General features: G+C 41.5%; 1 gene segment (V, D, J or C); it reads right to left on the bottom strand.

Annotated features, from left to right (window-relative positions):
• Positions 1-1,095: 1,095 nt before the first annotated feature.
• LOC125112000 (T cell receptor gamma constant 2-like) lies at positions 1,096-22,430 on the bottom strand. The segment is given in 9 exon segments: positions 1,096-1,705; positions 4,135-4,176; positions 4,458-4,505; positions 5,321-5,380; positions 8,856-9,185; positions 12,457-12,503; positions 21,432-21,435; positions 21,864-22,163; positions 22,250-22,430. Coding segments are annotated over 9 exon segments (1,047 nt in total).
• Between the last annotated feature and the right edge of the window lie 191 nt (positions 22,431-22,621).

Raw genomic sequence — 22,621 nt, forward strand, 5'->3', positions numbered from 1 at the left:
ACCTCCCAGGCCAGGGAAGCCCAGGGTGAGTTGGGGAAGGAAGTTGCTAAGAAGTTGGAAAGCACAGGAGACCCTGCCTAGCAGGGCCCTGGCAGGGAAATCAGCTGCACAAAACTTTCAGAGATCTGTAAGTTTCTCCCTTTGGCTTCCCCACTTGCCAAATTCATAAAGAGTTTTAAGACTTTAGGCCAGGCCTTTGCCCTAAAGACATTTGATCAAATGCATGAGAATCAAGGAGTCCATCTAAATTTGATTTTATCTTTCTTGTATGTGGTTGCTCTCATTTTCTTTCCAAAAGGAATCTTCTACTTCCCTTTTCTACTTCTTTTCGTATCTGCTCAAATCCCAGCTCTGTATCTTATCAGTTGTTTCACTATGGCGACCTTCTTATCCCCTTCTCCAGTTTTCCAATTGTAAAACATAGATAATTGCAAATATGCCTCATAGGCTACTTGTGAGAATTAAATAAGTTAACAGGCACTTAGGACTGGCTATTATTACTTCATGAGGATGTTAGTCATTAAGTTTGTAAATTGAAATTGCTCATAAAATCTCCCTTCGGGAGACAGGGCACTGTGACGTCATTGCACAGCTGAGGAAATGATGGTACAGGGTTCACATAGCTGCCTGAGGTCCCACAGATACTAATATTGACCCAGGGCTCAAACCCGGGCCCTCGGGGGTCAGAGTCTGAGAGTCTGTGTGCTTAACCCTCCACCCGATGCCCCTGTGGTGTGGGTGGTGTTCTCATGGGTTAATGTGAGGATCAGGAATCAGAGCTTATGAGACATGAGTACGGGTCTGAGCACACCCAGTGTAAGTCACGCTGGGTGTTACACTGTCACCATAGGAACATCCCAAACCAATGAGTCTGGTTCCAGTGACCTTTGGAAGAGAAGGACCCCTGCACCTTCATTTGGCCGTAGCTCCCCTTGGAGCCAGTGCCCCAAAGAAAGCACCGTGCCCACCGTCTCGGGAAAGATTAGAAACGTGGTGTGGACCATTATCACGAGCAAGGTGAATCTGATGGCTCGGTTGTCCCGCTCTTTCTACCTTGGTTAGATTTCATGCAATTAAGGTACACATAGACAAAAGTGGAGGTTGGATATCTTTTTATGTGATTATGCCTATTATGAAAATCAGAGAAGAGAATTGAAGCAGCAAAGCTGGGGGCTCCAGATGTGTACAGGGAAGGTCAGGGCTGTGATCTGGGTGGAGCCCTGAGGGAGGGGACGGGGAGCTGTGCGCTGTGCTGTGTGTGCTCGCGAGGCAAGAGGACTCAGGCAGCTGGAGGAGCTGATGACACTGAGGGACAGTGGTGGGAAAGGCTCCCGTGGACCAGCCCTCAGCCCTGCCCCGAGTCATGGCAGAATTCCTTGTTATGCAGTGCAAGGGTCTGTTTGCCCAGTGGTTTCAAAAAGCCTACGCAATGTTGACATAATAGAAAGCTGTACACATTCTCTGAAAGAAGCCAAACCCAGAAAGGAAGCCCTGCTAGATCCTCAGCAGACACTTGTAGAGACAATGATGCGGAAGCGAAGTTGAGCCCTTGGTGGCCTCATCTGTCAGGAGGTCTTCCCACTGCTGCAGACTGTTCTCCGAAACAGACAGGAGATGATGCTGGCGAAGTAGAGGGTACTCTTGAGGAGGAGGAGGAGGTAGGTGTAGTAGGCAGAGGTGTTCTCGAGCTGCAGCTGCAGTGAATCTGAGAGAAGTCATTTTGATGAGTTATCTGTTCTGTTGAAAGGCTAGGTGATAGTGATGGGGAGGGGTCGCAATTATTTACTCCTCATGCCCCACATTACTAAGCCCCAAAGCAAACTACTACCACCTCGACCAACCCAATCAGGACAACTCAGAATCCAGTTCAAAATTCAAGTCTTCAAAACAACTTCAGCTAAATTCAATAGAACCTTCTTGAAAATTCAATTCTAAATTCAATAGAACCTTCTTGAAAAGTAAGGTCGTGTTTTTAACGAATGAGTCCAGTTGCAAAAAACCACTTGTGTGTGAGAAGTTGCTTTTAGCATTTTCTTTACCCTTTCCACATGTTTAAGAAATAATAATAGGTAGTATTCACTAACCACTAACCAGTGCCACATACTCTTAGAATGTTGCAGGCAAAACATGAATCTTAATTTCTACAATAATGAATGAGATTTTTTTTTGGTCCTTTTTTTGTCGTCGTTGTTGTTGTTGCTATTTCTTGGGCCGCTCCCGCGGCATATGAAGGTTCCCAGGCTAGGGGTTGAATCGGAGCTGCAGCCACCGGCCTACGCCAGAGCCACAGCAATGCGGGATCCGAGCCGCGTCTGCAACCTACACCACAGCTCACGGCAACGCCGGATCGTTAACCCACTGAGCAAGGGCAGGGACCGAACCCGCAACCTCATGGTTCCTATTCGGATTCGTTAAACCACTGCACCATGACGGGAACTCCTGAATGAGATTTTTATTCTCGGTCCCATTTAACAAATAAACTGAGGACAGAGAGGAGGAATTGGCCCGATGTCACACACTTAGAAAGTGTGAGATACCACATTTCAATCCAGCATCCCAGCAATATGACTTTAAAAACACATTCTTAGCTTCCCCGCAGTCCTGCATCCCCGAGTGCAATACATACCCTGGACATCAAAAGTTAAATAAATAAAAAATGTAATTGGTGATTTGGAAGCACTTGAGCCATACACGTACTTCAGTGAGACTCTTGAGAAAGGTACGATTCATGAAATCTCCTGGTGTTGTTCACAGTGGGGTGGGAGCTTTTAATCAAGACAGCATTGTACACAATGGAAGAAAATTAATCCAAAATCCCTAGAACTTTAGGAGCTCATGCCTCAGTCACCTCTGTGTCTTGAATGTCTCTCATTGTGGCTGTGATGTTATAAGATGATTGCATTTACTCTCCTTTGAAATTTTATAAGAAACATATGTTTTCAAGAAATAATTCCAATAGTGATGGTGGGGCAGGTGTGGCTCCTGAATGAACGAACCACAAGGTTGAGTCTGTTCTCCCGGAAATGTCCCTTTTCCATGCTTCGTCTTCATAGAGTCAGAACTCCGGGATCATTAGCACTTGGTGTGGAATGGGATCAGGAGGTGATGTGCTCAGAACCCACTGCCCGTGGTCAGATGGTCACTGAGTTCCAGGCCCCCCGATACTGGGTCTGGAGGAAGGATCAGCAGGACCAGAGCCAGTGCTTCTCAGTTCGCTTAGAACGTCCCACACAGGCAGAAAGGGCCACCACCTAGTACTGACTCTGTGCCGGCAAAATGGATACCTTATTCTAGACAATTCATGATATACACATGTGAGCTTTTCTTCAAGAACAGACTTAAGTGTCTTTGTTCCCTGTTCTACCAGTATTGCTCAGAAATAGAAGTAATTTACCCATTTTCATGCAGGGAACAATAAGGGAACTGAGTTTGAAGTCCAGCCTGTGATAGTCAGAAGCTCGTATACTTACAACCCCACCCATGTGTTCCTCTTGTCTCGAGGCCATAGCATTGGGATTTCCAGCTCTGTATCAATGTCTTGATACAGACAATTGAGGAGAAATTCAAATGGCCCAGGCTGAAACCCCATATCTGGCTGTGTGGCTTGGTACCAGGGACTTAATTTTGGTTCATTGCCCTAATTTTTAAAATGGGGCAAAATTATATACATCTTCATAGGAGTATTATGAAAATCACACTGATGACATATAAGAAACACAGTACAAGGCTTTTGCATATAATGAAGAGCTTCACATACAGCGAAGCTCTCAGTAAGTGTCAATTTAGCTCACTAGCTGCTAGCAGTGTCCAAAGACTGAAGGAAATCCAGAGGCGACTTGGTATCATTTTTGCTCGGTCATTTGAAACCCAAGCCACCAAAATGAAGGCAGCTCGTTGATGAAATAATTCAGAGTCTGTCACTGCAACTCTGATTTACCGTCATCTCATGTGTATTTATTGTGTTAAGATTACTGCTAGGAAATGATGGATCGACTTTAAAATATTACCAGTCTATTCTTAAATATGCAGACATTCTTGCTTTTTACCTTAAACCAGGAATATTTAAAAGTTATGTTTATCCAGAGGAAGGCAGTGCTCTAGCATGACATAAAGACAGGCATGTATGAAACTTACTGCTTTCATCTTTCAGACAAGCTTTTGTAGAATTAGTGACTTCTAGAAGAAAGGAGAGCAAGCATTAGTCAATTGTTCATACCAATTTATTCGACAGTATGATATATATGTGTGTGTGTGTGTGTGTATATGTACACAACACACATATATGTCAAATCTGCCCACAGAGATGGGAGATACACTCATTAAATGTGTGAGCTCTACCGTTCCAGAAATAATTGCTTTTTTCCTACCACCAAATGGGAAAGTTTTAAAGGTAATTTGATCATGAGGAAGAACAATGCTAGGAGATGACATGAAGGCAAATATATGCAAAAACTTACCACTTTCATTTCTTACACAGGCCTTTCTAGAATCACTATCAGACACTTCTAGAAGAAATGAGAGCAAGTATTAATTAATTGCCTGTGGCTATTTTAATTTTATTTATTTATTTATTTGTTGCTTTTTAGGGCCACACCCATGGCATTTGGAAGTTCCCAAGCTAGAGGTTAAATCAGAGCTACTGCTGCCAGCCTACACCACAGCCACAGCAATGTGGCCTCCGAGCCACATCTGCGACCTACACACAGCTCATGGCAACGCTGGATCCTTAACCCACAGAGCGAGGCCAGAGATCAAACCTGCAACCTGATGGTTTCTAGTTGGGTTTGTTTCCACTGAGCCACAGTGGGAACTCTCCTCACGCCTATTATTGAGATTGTGTATATATGTATATATGTGTGTATAAGTATGAGCCGGTATGCACACAACTGGCTGACAGAGAGGCAGTAGCTAGTCATTAAAACTATGAAAATGGTTAGACTCACTATTCTAGATAATTAGTCTTTTCCACTTTATCTTTTTTTTTTTTTTTTTTGGTCTTTTTAGGGCCATGGAGGTTCCCAGGCTAGGGGTCTAATTGGAGCCGTTGCCACCGGCCTATGCCACAGCCACATCAACACCGGATCCGAGCTGCGTCTGTGACCTACACCACAGCTCACGGCAATGCTGGATCCTTGACCTGCTGAGTGAGGCCAGGGATTGAACCCCAACCTCATGGTTCCTAGGCAGATTCGTTTCTGCTGTGCCAAGACGGGAACTCCGTCTTTTCCACTTTAAGCCAGAGAAGTTCATAAGTTAATTGATCAGGAGGGAAAAAAATGACTAAAGCATAACATAAAAGCAAGCATGTACAAAAACTTACTACTTTCATCCTTCAAGCAATCATTTGGAGAATCAGTAGGCATGACAGCTGAGGAGACAACTACAAGAAATGAGAGCAAGTATTAGTCAGTTTTCATGCCCCTTCTTTGATAGTGTGCATAGATATTCATGAGTGTAACACATATGGATGTAGGCATGTGTGTAACACATATATATCATACATATAGTACGATCTGCCAGCAGAGAGACAATCATTAACAATAGGAGCGCCACAACTGCAGGAAACTTCATCCGATTCAATGTAGTTCAGTAGATCTAATCTACGTATTGTTTTCAGCACATGAAAATGATGAAGTTCCTCAAAGGTACATTTCTGTTCTTTTTTCTTAAATCACAACTAGAGGTAAATATTCAAGACCATCTTGTTTTCCTTCTGGGTTCATAGCTCCTGGCACAGTGCCTGTTGAAAAGTAGGTATTTGAGAAATACTTTGCAGAAAGATCAACAGAAAGAGCGGCTGCTCTAGAGTCTTCAGCACACACGTTGGAGATGAAGAGTTGCTAACAAATCAAATTCATCCAGTCCCAGAACCTACCACAGACTCTCACATTCCAAGGAGTCTGGTTCAGGCAGCTTCCCATCTAAGCAAAGGAAAGCAGCCATACCCTTCCAAATCACACATCTGCAGCACCCCACCTCCTGCACATGATTTTCTGCAGTTGTGTTTGCGGGCGTAATGAACACAGTATCAATAAGGCTAAGAGCTCCGGAGTGAATGGATCTGGGCCAGGCACTCCCTTAAGTCCTTCACACGCTCTGTCTTCTCTACTCCCCAGTGACCCTGGAGGGGGTTGTATATTGAGGGACTGCATGTTACCAAGGAGGAGTAAGGGGTGGAGGGTAAATAACGTTCATACCAGTGATGGCAGAGCCAGCATCAAACACTCCGTTGTAGGGGATTAAATGAGATAGATCACGTGGAAAGTGCTTTGTCAAATAACCCATAGAAAGAGAGAGAAAGAGTAATCTATAAAGAGAGAACATAATTCCACCACAGTGGATACTAAAAACATCTTATTTTCCAGATAGCTTAATTATTCTTAGCAGTAATCTTTTTATTATAGGAGCTCAGCACTTCAGTGCCATTCCTGGGTTAGAAAATTCCAGATATAGAAAAACAGGCCAAATCGCATTTATGGCTCTCTGACTCTTTGAAGCCTGAGGTGAGAGCTGTATTTATCTGCAGTGTAAAAAAGTAAAAAAGGCAAGCATACAAAGACAAGATTTTCTTTTTAAGATAAGGAATTGTTGGAGGCAGGAAAAATCAGAGCCATAATGGTTGTTTAATGTTTATCCTTTTTCTTCTGGATGTGTTCTTGTCAGTGTAGATGTGGTTCTGCTATGTCATTTTATGCCCTTGATCAGATCTTTTTTCAGTATAATCTAAAAATTGAGTTTGAGATCTAAAAACTTTGCAGTAAATGCCAAGAATGAAATGGTGTTTTGATGTTAAAATATCAAGAACTGATCCTAATGTGTCTTAAAAATCTGTTTGGCTTATAGTAACCATATTCATTAAAAGATAAATAAATCTCTTATTACTATGAATAGATTGAGGTAGAAACAATAAAGTGAAAATTCTGCGTTGTCAATGGTTGTGCATCCTAAGATGTCTTTCTTAGTCAGGATTGGTCAAAAACTTGGACCAGATTAGTTTTCTCTTGCTTCAAAAGTCACTTCCTGATTTGTGCTTCCATATCACATTCTTAGCTTTTATGGAAAACAGAAAACTTCTGGAGTTCCCGTGATGGCTCAGCGGTAAGGAAACCAACTAGTATGCATGAGAATGCAGGTTCGATCCCTGGCCTCACTCAGTGGGTTAAGGATCAGGCTTGCCATGAGCTGTGGTGTAGGTCACAGACGGCTCAGATCCCGCATCACTGTGGCAGTGGCATAGGCCAGCAGCCATAGCTCCGATTTGACCCCTGGCCTGGGAACTGCCACATGCCTCGGGTGTCACCAGAAAAAGTAAATAAATAAATAAGTAAACAAACACATCCACTAATGCTTTGGAAAGCAAGTGTTTTCACTGACATAATTGCATTAGCTCTTCACCTCAGCCCGAAGACAAAGCCAAGGCAAGCATTCAAATCTTATTTGATCATTGGACAAACTAAAGATCGGAGAAGATAAAGACTTATTTCAGAAATTCGCACTGATACACAGCAAAGTCTCTGCACATTTGTTACACGCTTGTTTCCCATACTTAAAAAGTGCATCTTAACACAAGGAGAAGCAAAAATGACTCTTTTTTTTTTTTGTCCTTTCTAGAGCGTATGGAGGTTCCCAGGCTGGGGAGGGGTCTAATTGGAGCTGTAGCCGCCAGCCTACACCACAGCCACAGCAACGCAGGATCCAAGCCACATATGAGACCTACACCACAGCTCACTGCAATGCCAGGTCCTTAACCCACTGAGCGAGGCCAGGGATTGAACCCCCAACCTCATGGTTCCTGGTCAGATTCATTAACTACTGAGCCACAACGGGAACTCCGAAAATGACTCCTTTTGATGGGCATCCTGGGGGCTTTCCTCTGTTAATTTAATACTCAGGACACCAAGTACTGAGTCTAGCGAGTTACAGTCACCACTGCCAGGGCCAAGGCACACCCAGCCCCCTGCCCTCCCTGAGTGGATGTGTACAGCCTCTGCACCCAGGGGCTCCTTTGGGACATCATGCCGGAATCGGGTGACCCTGAGTCAACAGGAAAAGAATGTATTCTCTTTACTGTAGTGCCAGCTCCTGGGACAGGAATTCACCCCAGGACGTGTTCATCCCCACGTCCCCTCCAGAACTGGCACGTGCTAAGGCTGCAATAAACGTTTCTTGAGAGGCATTCACCAATGGCAAGGAATACATTCATTATGTAGAATGGGGGTAAGCCTTACCCAATCTTACTTGCAAAATTTTACCTTAAGCTGGTATATAAAGTACAAAGGTCAAAAACCTAAGACCATAATAAAACCGCAGTGGTCAAATTACTCTACTTTTTATTGAGCGGTAATCTGACTCTCATCGGAACACAGTTTTGTAATTTAATACTCCTTTCTGAGTTATACTTTGAATAGAGCAAGATTGAAGTGAGTGTGGCTTTCCTTATTGAACAGACCCTTCCTGCAAGAAGTATAGTGGTTCTTATTTCCTCATCAACCAAGATCATCTATAATGGCATCTGCTTTTGCACATTGGTTGTGTGCTAATTTGCTAGATGTTTTCATGCATGTCCTTTCATTTCAGCCATATAACAACCCTAAGAAACATCACTGTGACTTTAATATTGTGGAAGATGAAACTGAGGCTGAGAAAGATTAAGTACATTTTATTTTCTTTTTGATGTTTCAAAGAATATCCTATTTTAGTTCTATGGGGAAATAACAGGACATTCATGCTACAATTAAATGAAACATCATTTTACAAAGACTTACTTGTTTATCACTAATGCTTAACAGAAAAGGTGGGATATTTTCCTTGAAACAGTGTTCTGGGAGATTACATATATATTTATATTCACATACCTTCATTAATTGAAGGAAAAAGAATCTCCTGAACAGGTTCTACTCTGTTTTTCTCATGTTTGACGAAACATATGTGTTCTTTACCCATGGACTCTTCACTCACAGTCAGCCAGCTGAATTTCATGTATGTGTCATCAGTCTTCACGGTGTTTCCTTGCATGGATTCCAGAACTGTGTTGTCATTCTTTTCTTTCCAATAAACCTGAATAACATTAGGGAAAAACTTCTCCAGAAGACAAAGGTATGTTCCAACCTTAGAGTGCTCTATCTCAGCAATTGAAGGAAGGAAAACTGTGGGCTTGGGGGTCATGTCTGTAGCAAGATTTCTGTCTGTGGGGGGGAAGTGAAACAATAATGAAAAAGAATTATTCGAGTAACATGAACATTGTGTGGTTTGGAAAAACTTAGCGAGTAGTAAGAGGAAGAAACCCTGCCATTGAGTTAGTGCTCACCATGGAGTTCAGCCACAGTAGAATATTAGTGCTTCTTATTGTTCTTATTTTCAAGGGGAAAAGAAGTTCAGTACTTTGTGTCACTTGCCCAGTGTCACAGCTAATAAGTAGCAAAGTTGGATTACGCCTTGGCCTTCGTATTTTCTCCATATGTAGGGATGGGTTATGACTTTTTTTTTTTTTTTTTGGTCTTTTTGTCATTTAGGGCCGCACTAGCGGCACATGGAGGTTCCCAGGCTAGGGGTTGAATCAGAGCTGCAGCCGCTGGCCTATACCACAGCCACAGCAATGCGGGATCTGAGCCTCATCTGCAGCCTACACCATAGCTCACGGCAACACCAGATCCTTAACCCACTGAGCAAGGCCAGGGATTGAACCCATGTCCTCATGGATGCTAGTCAGGTTTGCCAACCACCGAGCCATGACGGGAACTCTGGGGTATGACTTTGCCCCATAGCAAGGCTTCCAGCATTCATGAACACATTTATTTTTTAATCTCTTTTGTTCTCTAAAGGTGGAGTCTGTTTGAAAGTGGATGGGTGGGTGGTGGGATCAGGGATGGAGGAGGAGGTCAGGGGAATTTGATGGCTTCTCTATAGGTGAGAATCTTTGATGGCTTCTAAACTACCTCCCTTTCTGATCCTGTGTTTTATAACTTATGCTCTCTTTGGCCACATAACACATTCTCTTGTTCTGCAACTCTGTGGAAGCTCATTCTTCATTTAACTGGTTCTGAAATGAGCCATAATTATTTCTGTCCTCATACAAGTAAATATCAGGAGGAACTTTATCATATTTTTAAACAGCCACTTTTTGTAATGGGAAAAATATCCATGCGAAGTTGACAATTTGTGATGTTGAACTTTTAGCTCTAAATGTGGGTCCTACGGCCAGTTCTGAAGTGATACAATTCTTATAGATTTCTAATTTTATACAGCAGCTCAATTTCCCGTCTGAACCACTCCAGACTTTTGACTAGAGGAGTAAATCATTTACAGCATCTTGAATTTAGAAACTAAATAGCAAACTTTCCAAAACTTCTATTAAAAATGTGTAATTTTCTGATATGTTTTACATAAACTTTATCAAGTAAAGTGCTTATCAGACTTTTGTTTCACTTTAGAAAATGTTCACCAAAAGCACATTTTATTCTGGAATTTCACTTGAAGTTTAAGCATGACCAACATGCACTGTACTTTGTCTCTCATTGTCTTCCCCAAATTGGAATCTACCTTATAGGCTGCTGAACTGTTTAGAGCTCCAGTATTTACTTTGTTTTCCCTGCTGAATAAAGTGTATATATTTAAAGAAAGGTCAAATGCATGCTTCCTGAGACATATGGTCTTGCAGACATAATGTCAAAATATAAAAGAAAACATTACAGTTTATAAAGAAATGTCGTGTGAAGGCTGGAATGTTACTTGATTATCCATTTATAGCTAATCCAATGGTTGAAATTATAAGTGTTAGAACATTTCCAAATTGATTTTCTTTTCCTTTTTTTTTTTTTGCCTTTTCTAGGGCCACTCCCACGGCATGTGGAGGTTCCCAGGCTAGGGGTCTAATCGGAGCTGTAGCCACTGGCCTACACCACAGCCACGGCAACTCGGGATCCAAGCCAGTCTGCGACCTCCACCACAGCTCATGGCAATGCCGGATCCTCAGCCCACTGAGCAAGGCCAGGGATTGAACCCCCAACCTCATGGGTCCTAGTTGGATTCGTTAACCACTGAGCCACGAGGGGAACTCCTCCAACTTGATTTTTTAATGAGACACAAATACCATATTAATATTCTCTTTGGGCTAGTTTGGAATTTGTTTAATCATTGGGTGGGCCATTTCTTAAGAAAAGAAGAATTGGACTTATTTAAAAGGAAAAGAAAAAAATCCTTGAGAATTTTTGCCTCTGTAGCAAAGTTTCTGAGTTCTCTACTAAATCCATATGCAAACAGTGGTGATTTTTTTACTTATGCTGTAAATATAATTAGGTCATAATGTGCTTGACTTTATACATCTCACTTCAGTGTAAATAGTATTTTATGGATTATAATAGTAAGACACTATATTTCTCCAACCATATACTTAATGCTTATATTGAGTTAGAGTTCTGTATTTTTTCTTCTCATTTTCTTTTATAAATTAAATAAGTAATGCTATTTCATATTTAAATAAGAAAATCATATTATGACTTTAATCTCTATATTGAATTGCCTTTACATCTCAGTCATTGAATGTATGCATTAAAACTTTCTGGTAAATATGATTATGAAGCCAGAACTTACTGAATATATTTTAGAGCCAATAAATGTTGATGTTAGAGGTGATACCAATTAAATTAAAAGATTCGGCTTTAAAGCACATAGAACAACAAATATAAAAACAAACACATTTTAATATCATTTTTCTTGTCAAGTAGACTAAAGTCCTACCAATGCTGTGTGACTGTGAGTGGAACATAAGAGAACTTTCCATTTGAGTGGTTAGAAGTAAAGCTGTATCCTCTGAGGAATATCCGTTCTGTCAATATTTTTGGCTGCAAATAGCTCTCCTCTGAGACACAGTTTTCCCTTTCATTTGAATAGAGTGTAGATTCACCTATCCAACACTTTTGATGTGTTAGACAACATGCCAAGTAAACTCTTCACACTATTTCAATTTATTCTTATATGACCCGTGCTGGATACCTACTGTTATCCCATTTCACAGATTAGGAGACTGAGGCCCAAAAGGAATCAACCAAGTTCTCAGCAGCAGTAAATTATGGACCCAGAGTTCCAGGTCAGCCTGACTCCAAAGCCCGGTTTTTTGAAAACAACTTTTCACCATCAGAAAAGGACACGTATCGATTGACAAAACTCACCTGTCATAACGCACGTCAGCCTTAAGCCCAACACTTTCATGATGATTATAGGAGTTATCCATGAGCCCTCTTACATAAGCCCACATGCACACAAACCCAAATCCTACTATATCTGCACCATGTTGTCTCTGCTTTCCTTTACTCTAGGCATTTGTTTTAAAACCTCTCCTAAACTTCGACATCTAATCCCCATTCCCATTCCCATTTTTCCAAACATTTTTAACTATAATTCAAATTTGTTTCTTGCCTGCCCCCATCACCTTGAAAAGGCTGCATTCCTCATACCTACCTACGACGAAAAGTTTTGTTCCAGCACCGAAGATTTTGTTGTATGAAGTCCACAGTGATTCAACCCATATCAAAAACTTTAGACTAATTTAGCTTCTCTGAGTTCTTAAAATCCTAATGGAACTATGATGACTTGTGATTCAAGAGACCAGGGTTATGTTTCGGGCTCATTTTGCTCCTACCAAGTTCTGTGGTTGAGCAAATCAAGTAAATTAAAGATTTCAGGGCTTGTTTATTTGAAAACATAATGTTAGTGTAAGTTATTTCAACATCCCTATCAGTGCTGAATTGAGACCAATATGAAACAAGATCTGAAAAAGCAATTTTATTAAAAATCCTATGCAAAAGAGATTATAATAATAACTATGATTATTATCATTAGCATTATTATTAGCGATTTGTTTGAGCTGTTTTTGTTGCTCCAATATGATATTTTAATATCATGGGACCAAAGTTTGCCCTTACTAATGGAAATTTAGTACTTGGAGGTTGAAACTAGATCTGTGGCAATCAACCATGAAGACCCTTCCTTCATTTGCATTCCACTGTGCTCCAATATGCCTGGAATTCTCAAAGCCATCATCACAGGAAATATGCTTTTCACACACACAATTAAAGGCAATTTTATCTAGTTTTACCTGCTGCATTTCCAGGGTTAAGAAAATCAAAGGGAACACTGGCTAAAACCTAATGAAGGCAGTCCACATACAGAATTGCTCCACTTGTGTTGTTCAAAACAAATGGCTTTCCCCTGCCCCCATCCACAGCACAATCTATTGGCATTCCAAGTTTTTACTGGAAAGTTCACCCTCAGAGTGATTTCTCTCCAGCTCATGGACAGAGGTCAGCTTGCAGCTCCTGGCAGTGGGCCTTCAAGGAAGAATGACTGAAAAAAAAAAATGGCAGGATACCTGATCCTCAAATCCTATTACAGTCATGTTGGACCTCGAAAACCTTACCTGCTTGACCCTGTCTGCTGAGGGTCACCATCTGTGAATAATAAATGTCGGTGCCCATGGCATTGATGGCCTGAGAGTGTAAAAGGGTTTGTTTAAAGACCACTTCTTCTGTTTTATAAGATGATATTGAAGACAGTATCCTATCTTCACTTCCTTCCTAAACTTTCTGCACTGAAATCCTTTTCTAATGTTATGGTGTGAAAACACACCATCTTTGAAACTTTGGTGTGCTCATTTTACCAGTTAATAAAAAGTATGTACAACACCCCATTTTCATTTTTCTCTTCTTTTATATATTTATTTTTTCCCAAATATAACTTTAATAATTTTTCAACAATAAAGTGCTTATTCTTCTATCTAATTGCTATTATTTACTTTTTAAATTGAGATAGAACTGACACATAACTCTTCTACGTTTGAGCATGAAATTTTACCCTGTGCTTCCTGCTAGATCATCACAGGCCTTTTGCCTTCTGTTTTCCTTAGTGACTTTTATTTTTATTTCATGTTCTGCCTGTATGTGTGTTTTCTATCTTAGGTCTTAAATAGATCTTGGAAACAAGCAGTTTAAATAAATGATGAAGAGTCTGCACATTATATATTGTTTCTTATTCTGCCCCAAGGGTGGATATTTTAATACGGTCCAACTCCACTATGACATAAGGAACTGGAAATTATGTTTGACAGTTGCAGTTCTGTGAGATAGAAGCAAAACATTCAGAAATCAAACAGAACTGTGCCTGTTTTTATAATTGTGCTTATTCTTTCAATACTTATATAAATATACAAAAATTGGCCATGCTAACATTACACAGAGATGATGCTCGGCAAAACCACATTAAGTAAAAATGTGATCAAGAGTCAAAGAACTGACACCACCCTGACTGGGCAGCTCCGTCTGTTCTTGTCTCGCTTCAGCTACATTGGAGAGTTTGATTATATCTTTCCTCACCATGTTGCCTAAATCCTCTCAATCTCCTCTCTTAAAAGATTTTCATGTATAAAGTAAGTCTTTGCCAAGACTGTAATAGTTAATCATTCCTTAATTACCAAAGAGGAAAAAAAAAAAAAGGAACAATAGATTTGACTGTTTAAGACATGTATATTCACCATATTTTACAAGTATTTTGTGATTTATATGTTTTGAGATGGGCCCATCTGGAATGATTCTAAAGTAACTTCTTTCCAGAATCCAGTTGTCATTTCCTAGGCCAGATACGTTGTTGCAGAGTATGAATTCTTAGTGATGTTATCTTGAGCTATTCACTGCTGAAAAACTGCTCCTTTTTGATTTAAAAATATCCTTCTTATCTCTAGGGCACTGAAGTAAAATCCTGTGCTGCTCATCAGAGAATTCTGTTCAGTTTGGTATTTCTGCAGTATTTGGTTTGGTATTTTCCACTCCCATCATGAGTGCAAATGCAGCTGTGAGTCACACAATTCAATAATGCAATGAAGTGCAACTGCTATAGTTTTTAACAGCTTTAACATTTGTAGCTAATTTGATATCAATACAGAAAGGAAATTGTGGGCAATGGAGTCATTCTTGAGAGACACCCTAAGATTCATATTTTGAGTACTTAATAAATGCATAAACAATATGACTTACAGAGACTTTTAGGGGGAAGAGGTCATTTCAGAACCATGATTAGAATTAGAAACATTGTTTTCACACATGAGTAGTAATACACGTTATGAGTTATTACTAATTAGGAAATCAAATAATCCATTTAAAAGATCAGGCTACAGAAGGGTAAATATTCAGAATATAAGAAGTTAGACTTAATATTTCTAACATTACATAAGGGTCCAGATTATTCACTTTGTTTTATAGAGAAGAGAAAATTAGGAAAAGTGTTTCCCACTTAATAGATTGTTTACAGGGATAGGAACTTGAAACAGTAACTTATACCAACATAATGACATACCATGATAATATTGTAAGAATATTGAAGTATAAATGAAACATAGTCCTCAAAATATTTTAATACGTAACCTGTTTTGTTTTTTATTTTGTTTTGTTTTATTTTATTTTATTTTTGTCTTTTAAGGCCACATCCACGGTATATGGAGGTTTCCAGGCTAGTGGTTGAATCAGAGCTGCAGCCACTGGTCTACATCACAGCCACAGCAACTCAGGACCCAAGCTGCATCTGTGACCTGCATACACACAGGCAATGCTGGATCCTTAACCCACTGAGCAAGGCCAGGGATTGAACCTGCATCCTCATGGATGCTAGTCAAATTTGTTTCCGCTGAGCCATGACAGGAACTCTATTAGCCTGAGGTGTGTGTGTGTGTGTGTGTGTGTGTGTGTGTGTGTGTGTGTGTGTGTTCTAAGATGAATTTCAATGGCTTACAAGCAGGGAAGTAAATAGTTTTATTTCCATATACAGTGACTAGTAGCTGCAAAATTGCCATTCATATGCTGAGGTCAAGAATGTGGCAGTCAGATAAGGGGGATCCTAAATTGTTTTTATAAAAATCATCTGTCAGTTTTTCACTGCTAAAGGAAGACTGAAAAAAAAGTTACTTACCAGGGGGAGTTTCTATGAGTTTACTCCCTTCTCCAAATATCTTGATCCAGCCTGAGTTATCACTGCTTAGAGCGCCTACAAAAATTCCATCTTTCTCATAACTTCATGAGGTGACCAGCAGTTTAAAACCTTCGTTCTGGTTAGTTGATCTCCTGGGTTCTTTTGAAAGTCCTTGAAAGTAGATGCCATGGTGTCTGATATTTTCTAAGTTTTCCTGTGATAAATGGACCCAAATATCAGTTTTCCACAGAAAAATAGTCATTGAAAATACTGAAAGAAAGATGAAAGTCTAAAAGCAGGAAAAGAACTGATTGACACCAACTGTTAACTGCCTGCTTTTCTAAATTTCCAGGAATAGTATTCAAAGAATTAAGACTTTTATTTCCAGGTGTTCAGCTCTTCTGAAACGGCTCAGAGTTGCTTTCAAGGAAAGGCCTTTCTGTTCTCACAATCACCATGGCTGCTCTGTTAGCGATTTGGGGATGTATTTCTGAAAAGAGGAAGCTCTTCAGTAACTGAAAATACAAATACTCCAACACAAGTATAAATGAGAAATGTGAACAAAGTTCTCCATTTATTGGGCAACACTATTCTTTTTCAAATTGAAGTATAGTTGATTTACAATCTTGTGTTAGTTTTTGGTGTATAACAAAGTGATTCAGTTATACGTATATATACATTTTATTTTTCATATTCTTTTTCACTGTGGTTCATTATAGGATATTGACTACAGCTCTCTGTGTTATACAGTAAGACATGATTGTTTATCTATTTTATACATAGTAGTTTGTATTTGCTAATCCCATACTCTTCATTTAGTCCCCCATCCCCTTTTATAACCATAAGTTTGTTTTCTATGTCAGTGAGTCTGTTTCTGTTTCATAAATCAGTGATATCATATGGTATTTGTCTTTCTCACTTACTTTACTTAGTATGATGATCTCTAGATTCTATCCATGTTGCCTCAAGTGACACTATTTCATTCTTTTTTGGCTGAGTAGTATTACATTGTGTATATATACCACATCTTTATTTACTCCTCTGTCTATGGACATTTAGTTTGCTTCCATGTCTTGGTTATTGTAAATAGTACTGCTATGAACATTGGGGTGTATGAATCTTTTTGAATTATAGTTTTCCCCAGATATATACCCAGGAGTAGGATTGCTGCATCATAGGCAACTCTATTTTTAGTGTTTTAAGGAACTCCCATACAGTTTTTCACAGTGGTTGCACCGATTTACATTCCCACCAACAGTGTACGAGGGTTCCTTTTTCTCCACACCCTCTTCAGCATTTACTGTTTGTAGATTTTTTTGATGATGGCCATTCTGACTGGTGTGAGATGATACCTCCTTGTTGTTTTGCATTTCTCTGTTGTGGCAGGCAACACGACTCTTTACTAAAGTAATGCAAAGTGAGAAAATAAGTTCTAAGCTGACATCATTTTTGTAGACTAAAAAAGAAAAATTGTAGAATTCTATTTTCTTTGAAATATAGATTCCTTATTTGAACTAAAATTTGAAAACAAAATCTGGTTCTCTGATATGGCGAAAGAAGAACTGTCTTCTAGGCTATTACATAATCTTAAACCAGTCATCTTGGATTAGGAGAGAAGGAAATTACTAGAAGCAGCTGAGGGGTCCTCTGAGGACAGATGAGCTGTCCATCTGCCAGGACCCAGATAGGGGTCCCTGTGTCCACTCCAGAGCCATTCTGCCATTGTTAACTCCCCCTACTGCACCAAGCAAGCCTTCCCTATAGAGATAAATCTATGTGATGGATCCTACTGGTACACATGAAAGCTGTTAAAATAAAACTGTAATTCTTAACTTCAATAGTGTTTACACTTACCAAAACAGTGATACTTATTAGCTTGTATTATCTAAATGACGGCACTTTGAGGCAGGAAACAAGTCCCCACAGGGGTAGGGATGGAACTTGAGGCTGCTCAGGGAGTAGAGTTGAAACTTAGACTTATTTCTGTACAACCAAGACCACACAGTGTGCTACTGAAGGGAACATGAAGTCATTCAGTACTGCATATAATTCCAAATCTGCCCATGATTTTCTTGATGTATGTCCATCTAACACTCAGTGTCCCTAACTGTGAGAATGTAGTAAAAACATCCACATCTCAGCATCAGTATGAAGAGATGCATAGCACAACCTGGGCATAACACAGGAGGTCAGTAGATCCCATGACCTTCTTCTCCTTCCTCCCTCTCTGTCTCCTGGAAGAAGCAGGCAGATCACAAAGCTACTATCGGGGGCATAGTGTGGACTGGGGGGTACACCCTTTTCATGCGCTTAGTTCCCTGACTTGAATGCTATCACTGGCATCTCCTGACAGGAGAACTCCCCATCATGAGGACCTACAGGGTCTCAGCCCTGCCCCCCAGCACACACTCTGTGTGATGGAGCTTCATGGTCAAGGCTGTGGAGCAGCCACACCCACCCTTGTCTTTCAGAGAGAGCCCCACCCACCTCACAGCAAACATGGGCAAGGAAGGTGCTGGGTGCAAATGTTCTATTTTTCCTGTGCCAAAGTGATAGGGAAAATTCATGTCTAAATAGTTGGATTCAAGAATTTATAAAGATCTATTACTGTTCTACTCTGTCACTCTGCCTTTAATTAACATGACCCAGGGCATCAACAGAATACACAGCCAGGCCTTTCCCTGCTGAATACCTCACTTGAGAGAGACTGGCTAGAATTCTCCCCAAAGCAAATGACAATCAGAGTAAAAAAAACTTGGAGCCTTTTCTTAAGGAAAACAGTTTAGGATTCTGGCAGTGATTACCCTGAAAATGAGATCACCCAAGAATGATAAACTCTAGGTCTCTAAATATTTCTCAGTAGGATGTTCATGCAGAAAAGATCTAGTCTGTCACCCTAGAGGTTGAAACTACAATTAAGTGGCATAATTCCAAGAGAGAGAAGTTTTTGGCACTGTTGAATTCTGTTTTAGAGATGAGAAAACTGATACCTAGAAGTGTGGTGATCTTGCTCAAGCTCACAGAGCTAGCTCATCAGGGCAAAGCAGGAGCCAGCGAGGGTGGGGAGAGTAGGGTTCCCAGTAGGGCGGTGTCAAGGTTCACAGCACAGGCATTGGGCTGTCTCTTCTTGGGGACTGTGGACAATGCAATTGTATAAGGACGTGAGTGATGAGCTAATTTCTCCTGTTGGCCACACCCCTCACTGTCCCCAGTTCACAGAATTCTCTCCCCTGTGGAGCCAGGCACTGGGATGGATGCAAGAAGAGGAAAGAGTTTGATTAGGACAATGGAGAGGATGAAGTAAAGGAACAACACAAACCCAGAGCTGAAGTAAGTGTCTGCCCCATCTCTTCTCACACTTACCAGGGGATCTTAGCCTTGAATTAAGCCTCCACTAGAGGGTAGATTGTGGGGCTCTTCCAGAAGCAGAGGAGGTCTGAATGACACATCTCTAAGTTCAAAATCGAAGCTCAGAGATGTAGACAATGAGCTAAGGAATCTGTGGGACCGATATTTTTCAGAATCATAGACTTTCCTCATATTAATCATTTTATTGTTGCTATTAAGCTGTACATAAACCTTGAATTTTCAGTTGAAAAGGATTTCTATTCAGCTCAGACCTCAAAGAGCTTTTATTTCTCCCCCACATATAGCAGGTGAGGGATTTCCTGTTCAGGGCTGGAGAATAAGTGACACAGCTCTTTCTTTTCTCTTCTTTTCTTTTCAAGAAGTAGAACAGGTTTCATAAGAAGGTAGTGGACATAGTGATACCTGATTTGTATGATTTTGCTTGAATGCAGAAATCAGAGTCGTAATTTTCACAGTGCAACCACATCATTTTATAGAAGAGAGAATGTCGATTCTCTACCCCAAATTCCACGTATAGCGACGTTCAAGGAATGTGGGGCAGAGGGCTCCATGGCTCATCCCCAGAGAGATGAGTCATCCCCATAGTCATCCACTATGATGACCATTGTCTAACAACATGAGTTTGAGTGCCAGGCATGCCAGTGGATGAGGACACTGAGATATTACCAGTATTGTTTCCTGGGCTTCTAACTTCTGGCTTCTCCCCTGCAAAATGATAACAAGGGGTAAGGCAGCAACTCAGAGACTGAAATCATGAGTTCACTTCCAGGCTCCTCTTTCAAGCATTTTGTGCCAAATCTCCAGAGAGTCCTTCCCCCTTGAAATCATTTGCACAGCACTTCATGCGTGCATTCCTCAAGGGAGATGGGCAGATTCTTATATTGCCAGTCTCTTCCAGCACTGTCCAACAGGAATAAATGTGAGTCAATTCATGCCACAACTTTAAAATGTTTTGGCTTCTTGGGGAGGAGGGAGGGAGTGGGATGAACAGGGAGTTTGGGGTTCATAGATGCAAAGTATAACATTTAGAATGGGTAGGCAATGATATCCTGCTGTACAGCACAGGGAACTCTATCCAATCACTTGTGATAGAACATGATGGAAGACAGTATGAGAAGAAGAAAGTAAATGTGTGTGTATGGCTGCATCACTTTGCTGTACAGCAGAATTTGACAGAACATTGTAAATCAACTATAATTAAAAAAAATTAGGAGTTCCCATTGTAGATCAGCAGAAACAAACCTGACTAGTATCCTTGAGGATACAGGTTTGATCCATGGCCTTGCACAGTGGGTTAAGATTCCAGTGTTGCTGCAAGCTGTGGTATAGGTCGCTGATGTAGCTCAAATCTGGCATTGCTGTGGCATACACTGGCAGCTGCAGCTCCGATTTGACCCCTAGCCTGGGAACTTCCATATGCCATGGGTATGATCCTAAAATGAATAAAGATAATTTAAAAATTAAATGTTTTGTGAGTTCCTGTCATGGCTCAGTGGTTAACGAATCTGACTAGGAACCATGAGGTTGTGGGTTTGATCCTTGGCCTTGCTCAGTGGGTTAAGGATCTGGCATTCCTGTGAACTGTGGTGTAGGTCGCAGACACGGCTTGGATCCCGCGTTGCTGTGGCTCTGGCGTAGGCTGGAGGCTACAGCTCCGATTCGACCCCTAGCCTGGGAACCTCCACATGCCGCGGGAGCGGCCCTAAAAAAGGCAAAAAGACAAAAAAAAAAACTAAATGTTTTGGCTTCTGCATTAGAAAGGGGGACAAAGACAATTAAAATTAATATTAGGACTATTTTTACTTAGTCCAAGATAGCCATAATACCATTGCAACAAGCAGTCAATATGAAAATAGTTAAGGAGATAGTCCTTTTTTTTTTTTTTTTTTTGCTTCTGTCTTCAAAATATAGTTTGTGTTGTATACATACAGCTCGTCTCAGCTTCAACTCTCGGACTAACTACATGTCAAGGGCTCAATAGCCACATGTGACTAATGGCTGGTAGATTGAGCAGCTCAGATTCTCCTCCAAATGCTGGAGAAACGCTGAGCAGGATATTCTTTCAAAAGGTCCCTTCGGGAGTTCCCGTTGTGGCTTGGTGGTTAACGAATCCGACTAGGGACCATGAGGTTGCAGGTTCAATCCCTGGCCCTGTGGTGTAGGTCGCAGACGAGGCTCGGATCCCTCATTGCTGTGGCTCTGGTGTAGGCCGGAGGCTACATCTCGGATTAGACCCCTAGCCTGGGAACTTCCATATGCCTTAGGAGTGGCCCTAGAAAAGGCAAAAAAAAAAAAAAAAAAGACAAAAGATGAAAGGTCCCTTTGGACAGGACATCTCCCTCCCTGGGTTGGATCCAGCACCCATTCAAATTTGTCTGCAGAGGACCCATAGAAAGGGAGTCCCTCAGGGCCAGGATATTGAGGGATGATTGCAAGGTGATCCAAGAGACACAGAGGCGGTGGCAGTTGCCAGGTCTGGGCCAATCAATGGGCGCCTGTGCTTTTTGTGCTGGGTCCCAGACTGCGAGCAGGGCTGTGGGAATCCCAGGCAGCACAGTAATACAGGCCCTCATCACCCTTCTCCAGCTTCATCAAGGATAGGGTACAGCTTTTGTCATCATTGCCCTTCTTAGCGGTGACCTTATTGCCTTGCAGGACGGAATCCCACTGCACATCCCGCTTCGACGTGGCCAGATAGAGGAGCCTCTCAGGGACCTGGCCCTCCAGCTGGCGATACCAATGGATGTAGCTGACGGACGTACTGACCCGGCAGGGCATGGTGACAGAGTTCCCCACATGCGACACTATCACGGGCAGCTGTACCAGCCTGATCTCTTGGTGGCCTGCAAAAGAGATGGCAGTAATGAGGGCAGGCTGAGCCCATGGCCTCCCAGTGCACCCCACCTGCTCAGAAGGGGCTGACACTTACCAGGAACCAGGAGGGCCCAGAGGAGGGCCAGGCAGCCCAGCATGGCTCTGGGTCCTGCCCAGGTGGAGGAGCACATGGTGATGGGGGCTCAAATTGCCCAGAAGCTCCACACCTGAGCAGGTGATGGAGGCCAGGTCAGGGCCAGAGCTGCTGCTTCTCTAGGGTGCAAGGAGGCAACTGGGGAAAGAAATGAGGGAAGCAGGGAGGGTGGGACCAGGAGGGCGGAGACAGAAGTCTGACCGCAGGGGGAAGAGGGGAGTGGTCAACGTGAAAGTTCTGAGAAATGCTGAAGAATGTCGGTGGAATGATAACAGCAATACAGCCATCCTTGGCTGGGCACCGACTACATTTTAGCAGTGTGCTAATTGATTT

Source organism: Phacochoerus africanus, chromosome 11 (genome assembly GCF_016906955.1).
Source record: "Phacochoerus africanus isolate WHEZ1 chromosome 11, ROS_Pafr_v1, whole genome shotgun sequence".
NCBI lineage: Eukaryota > Metazoa > Chordata > Mammalia > Artiodactyla > Suidae > Phacochoerus > Phacochoerus africanus.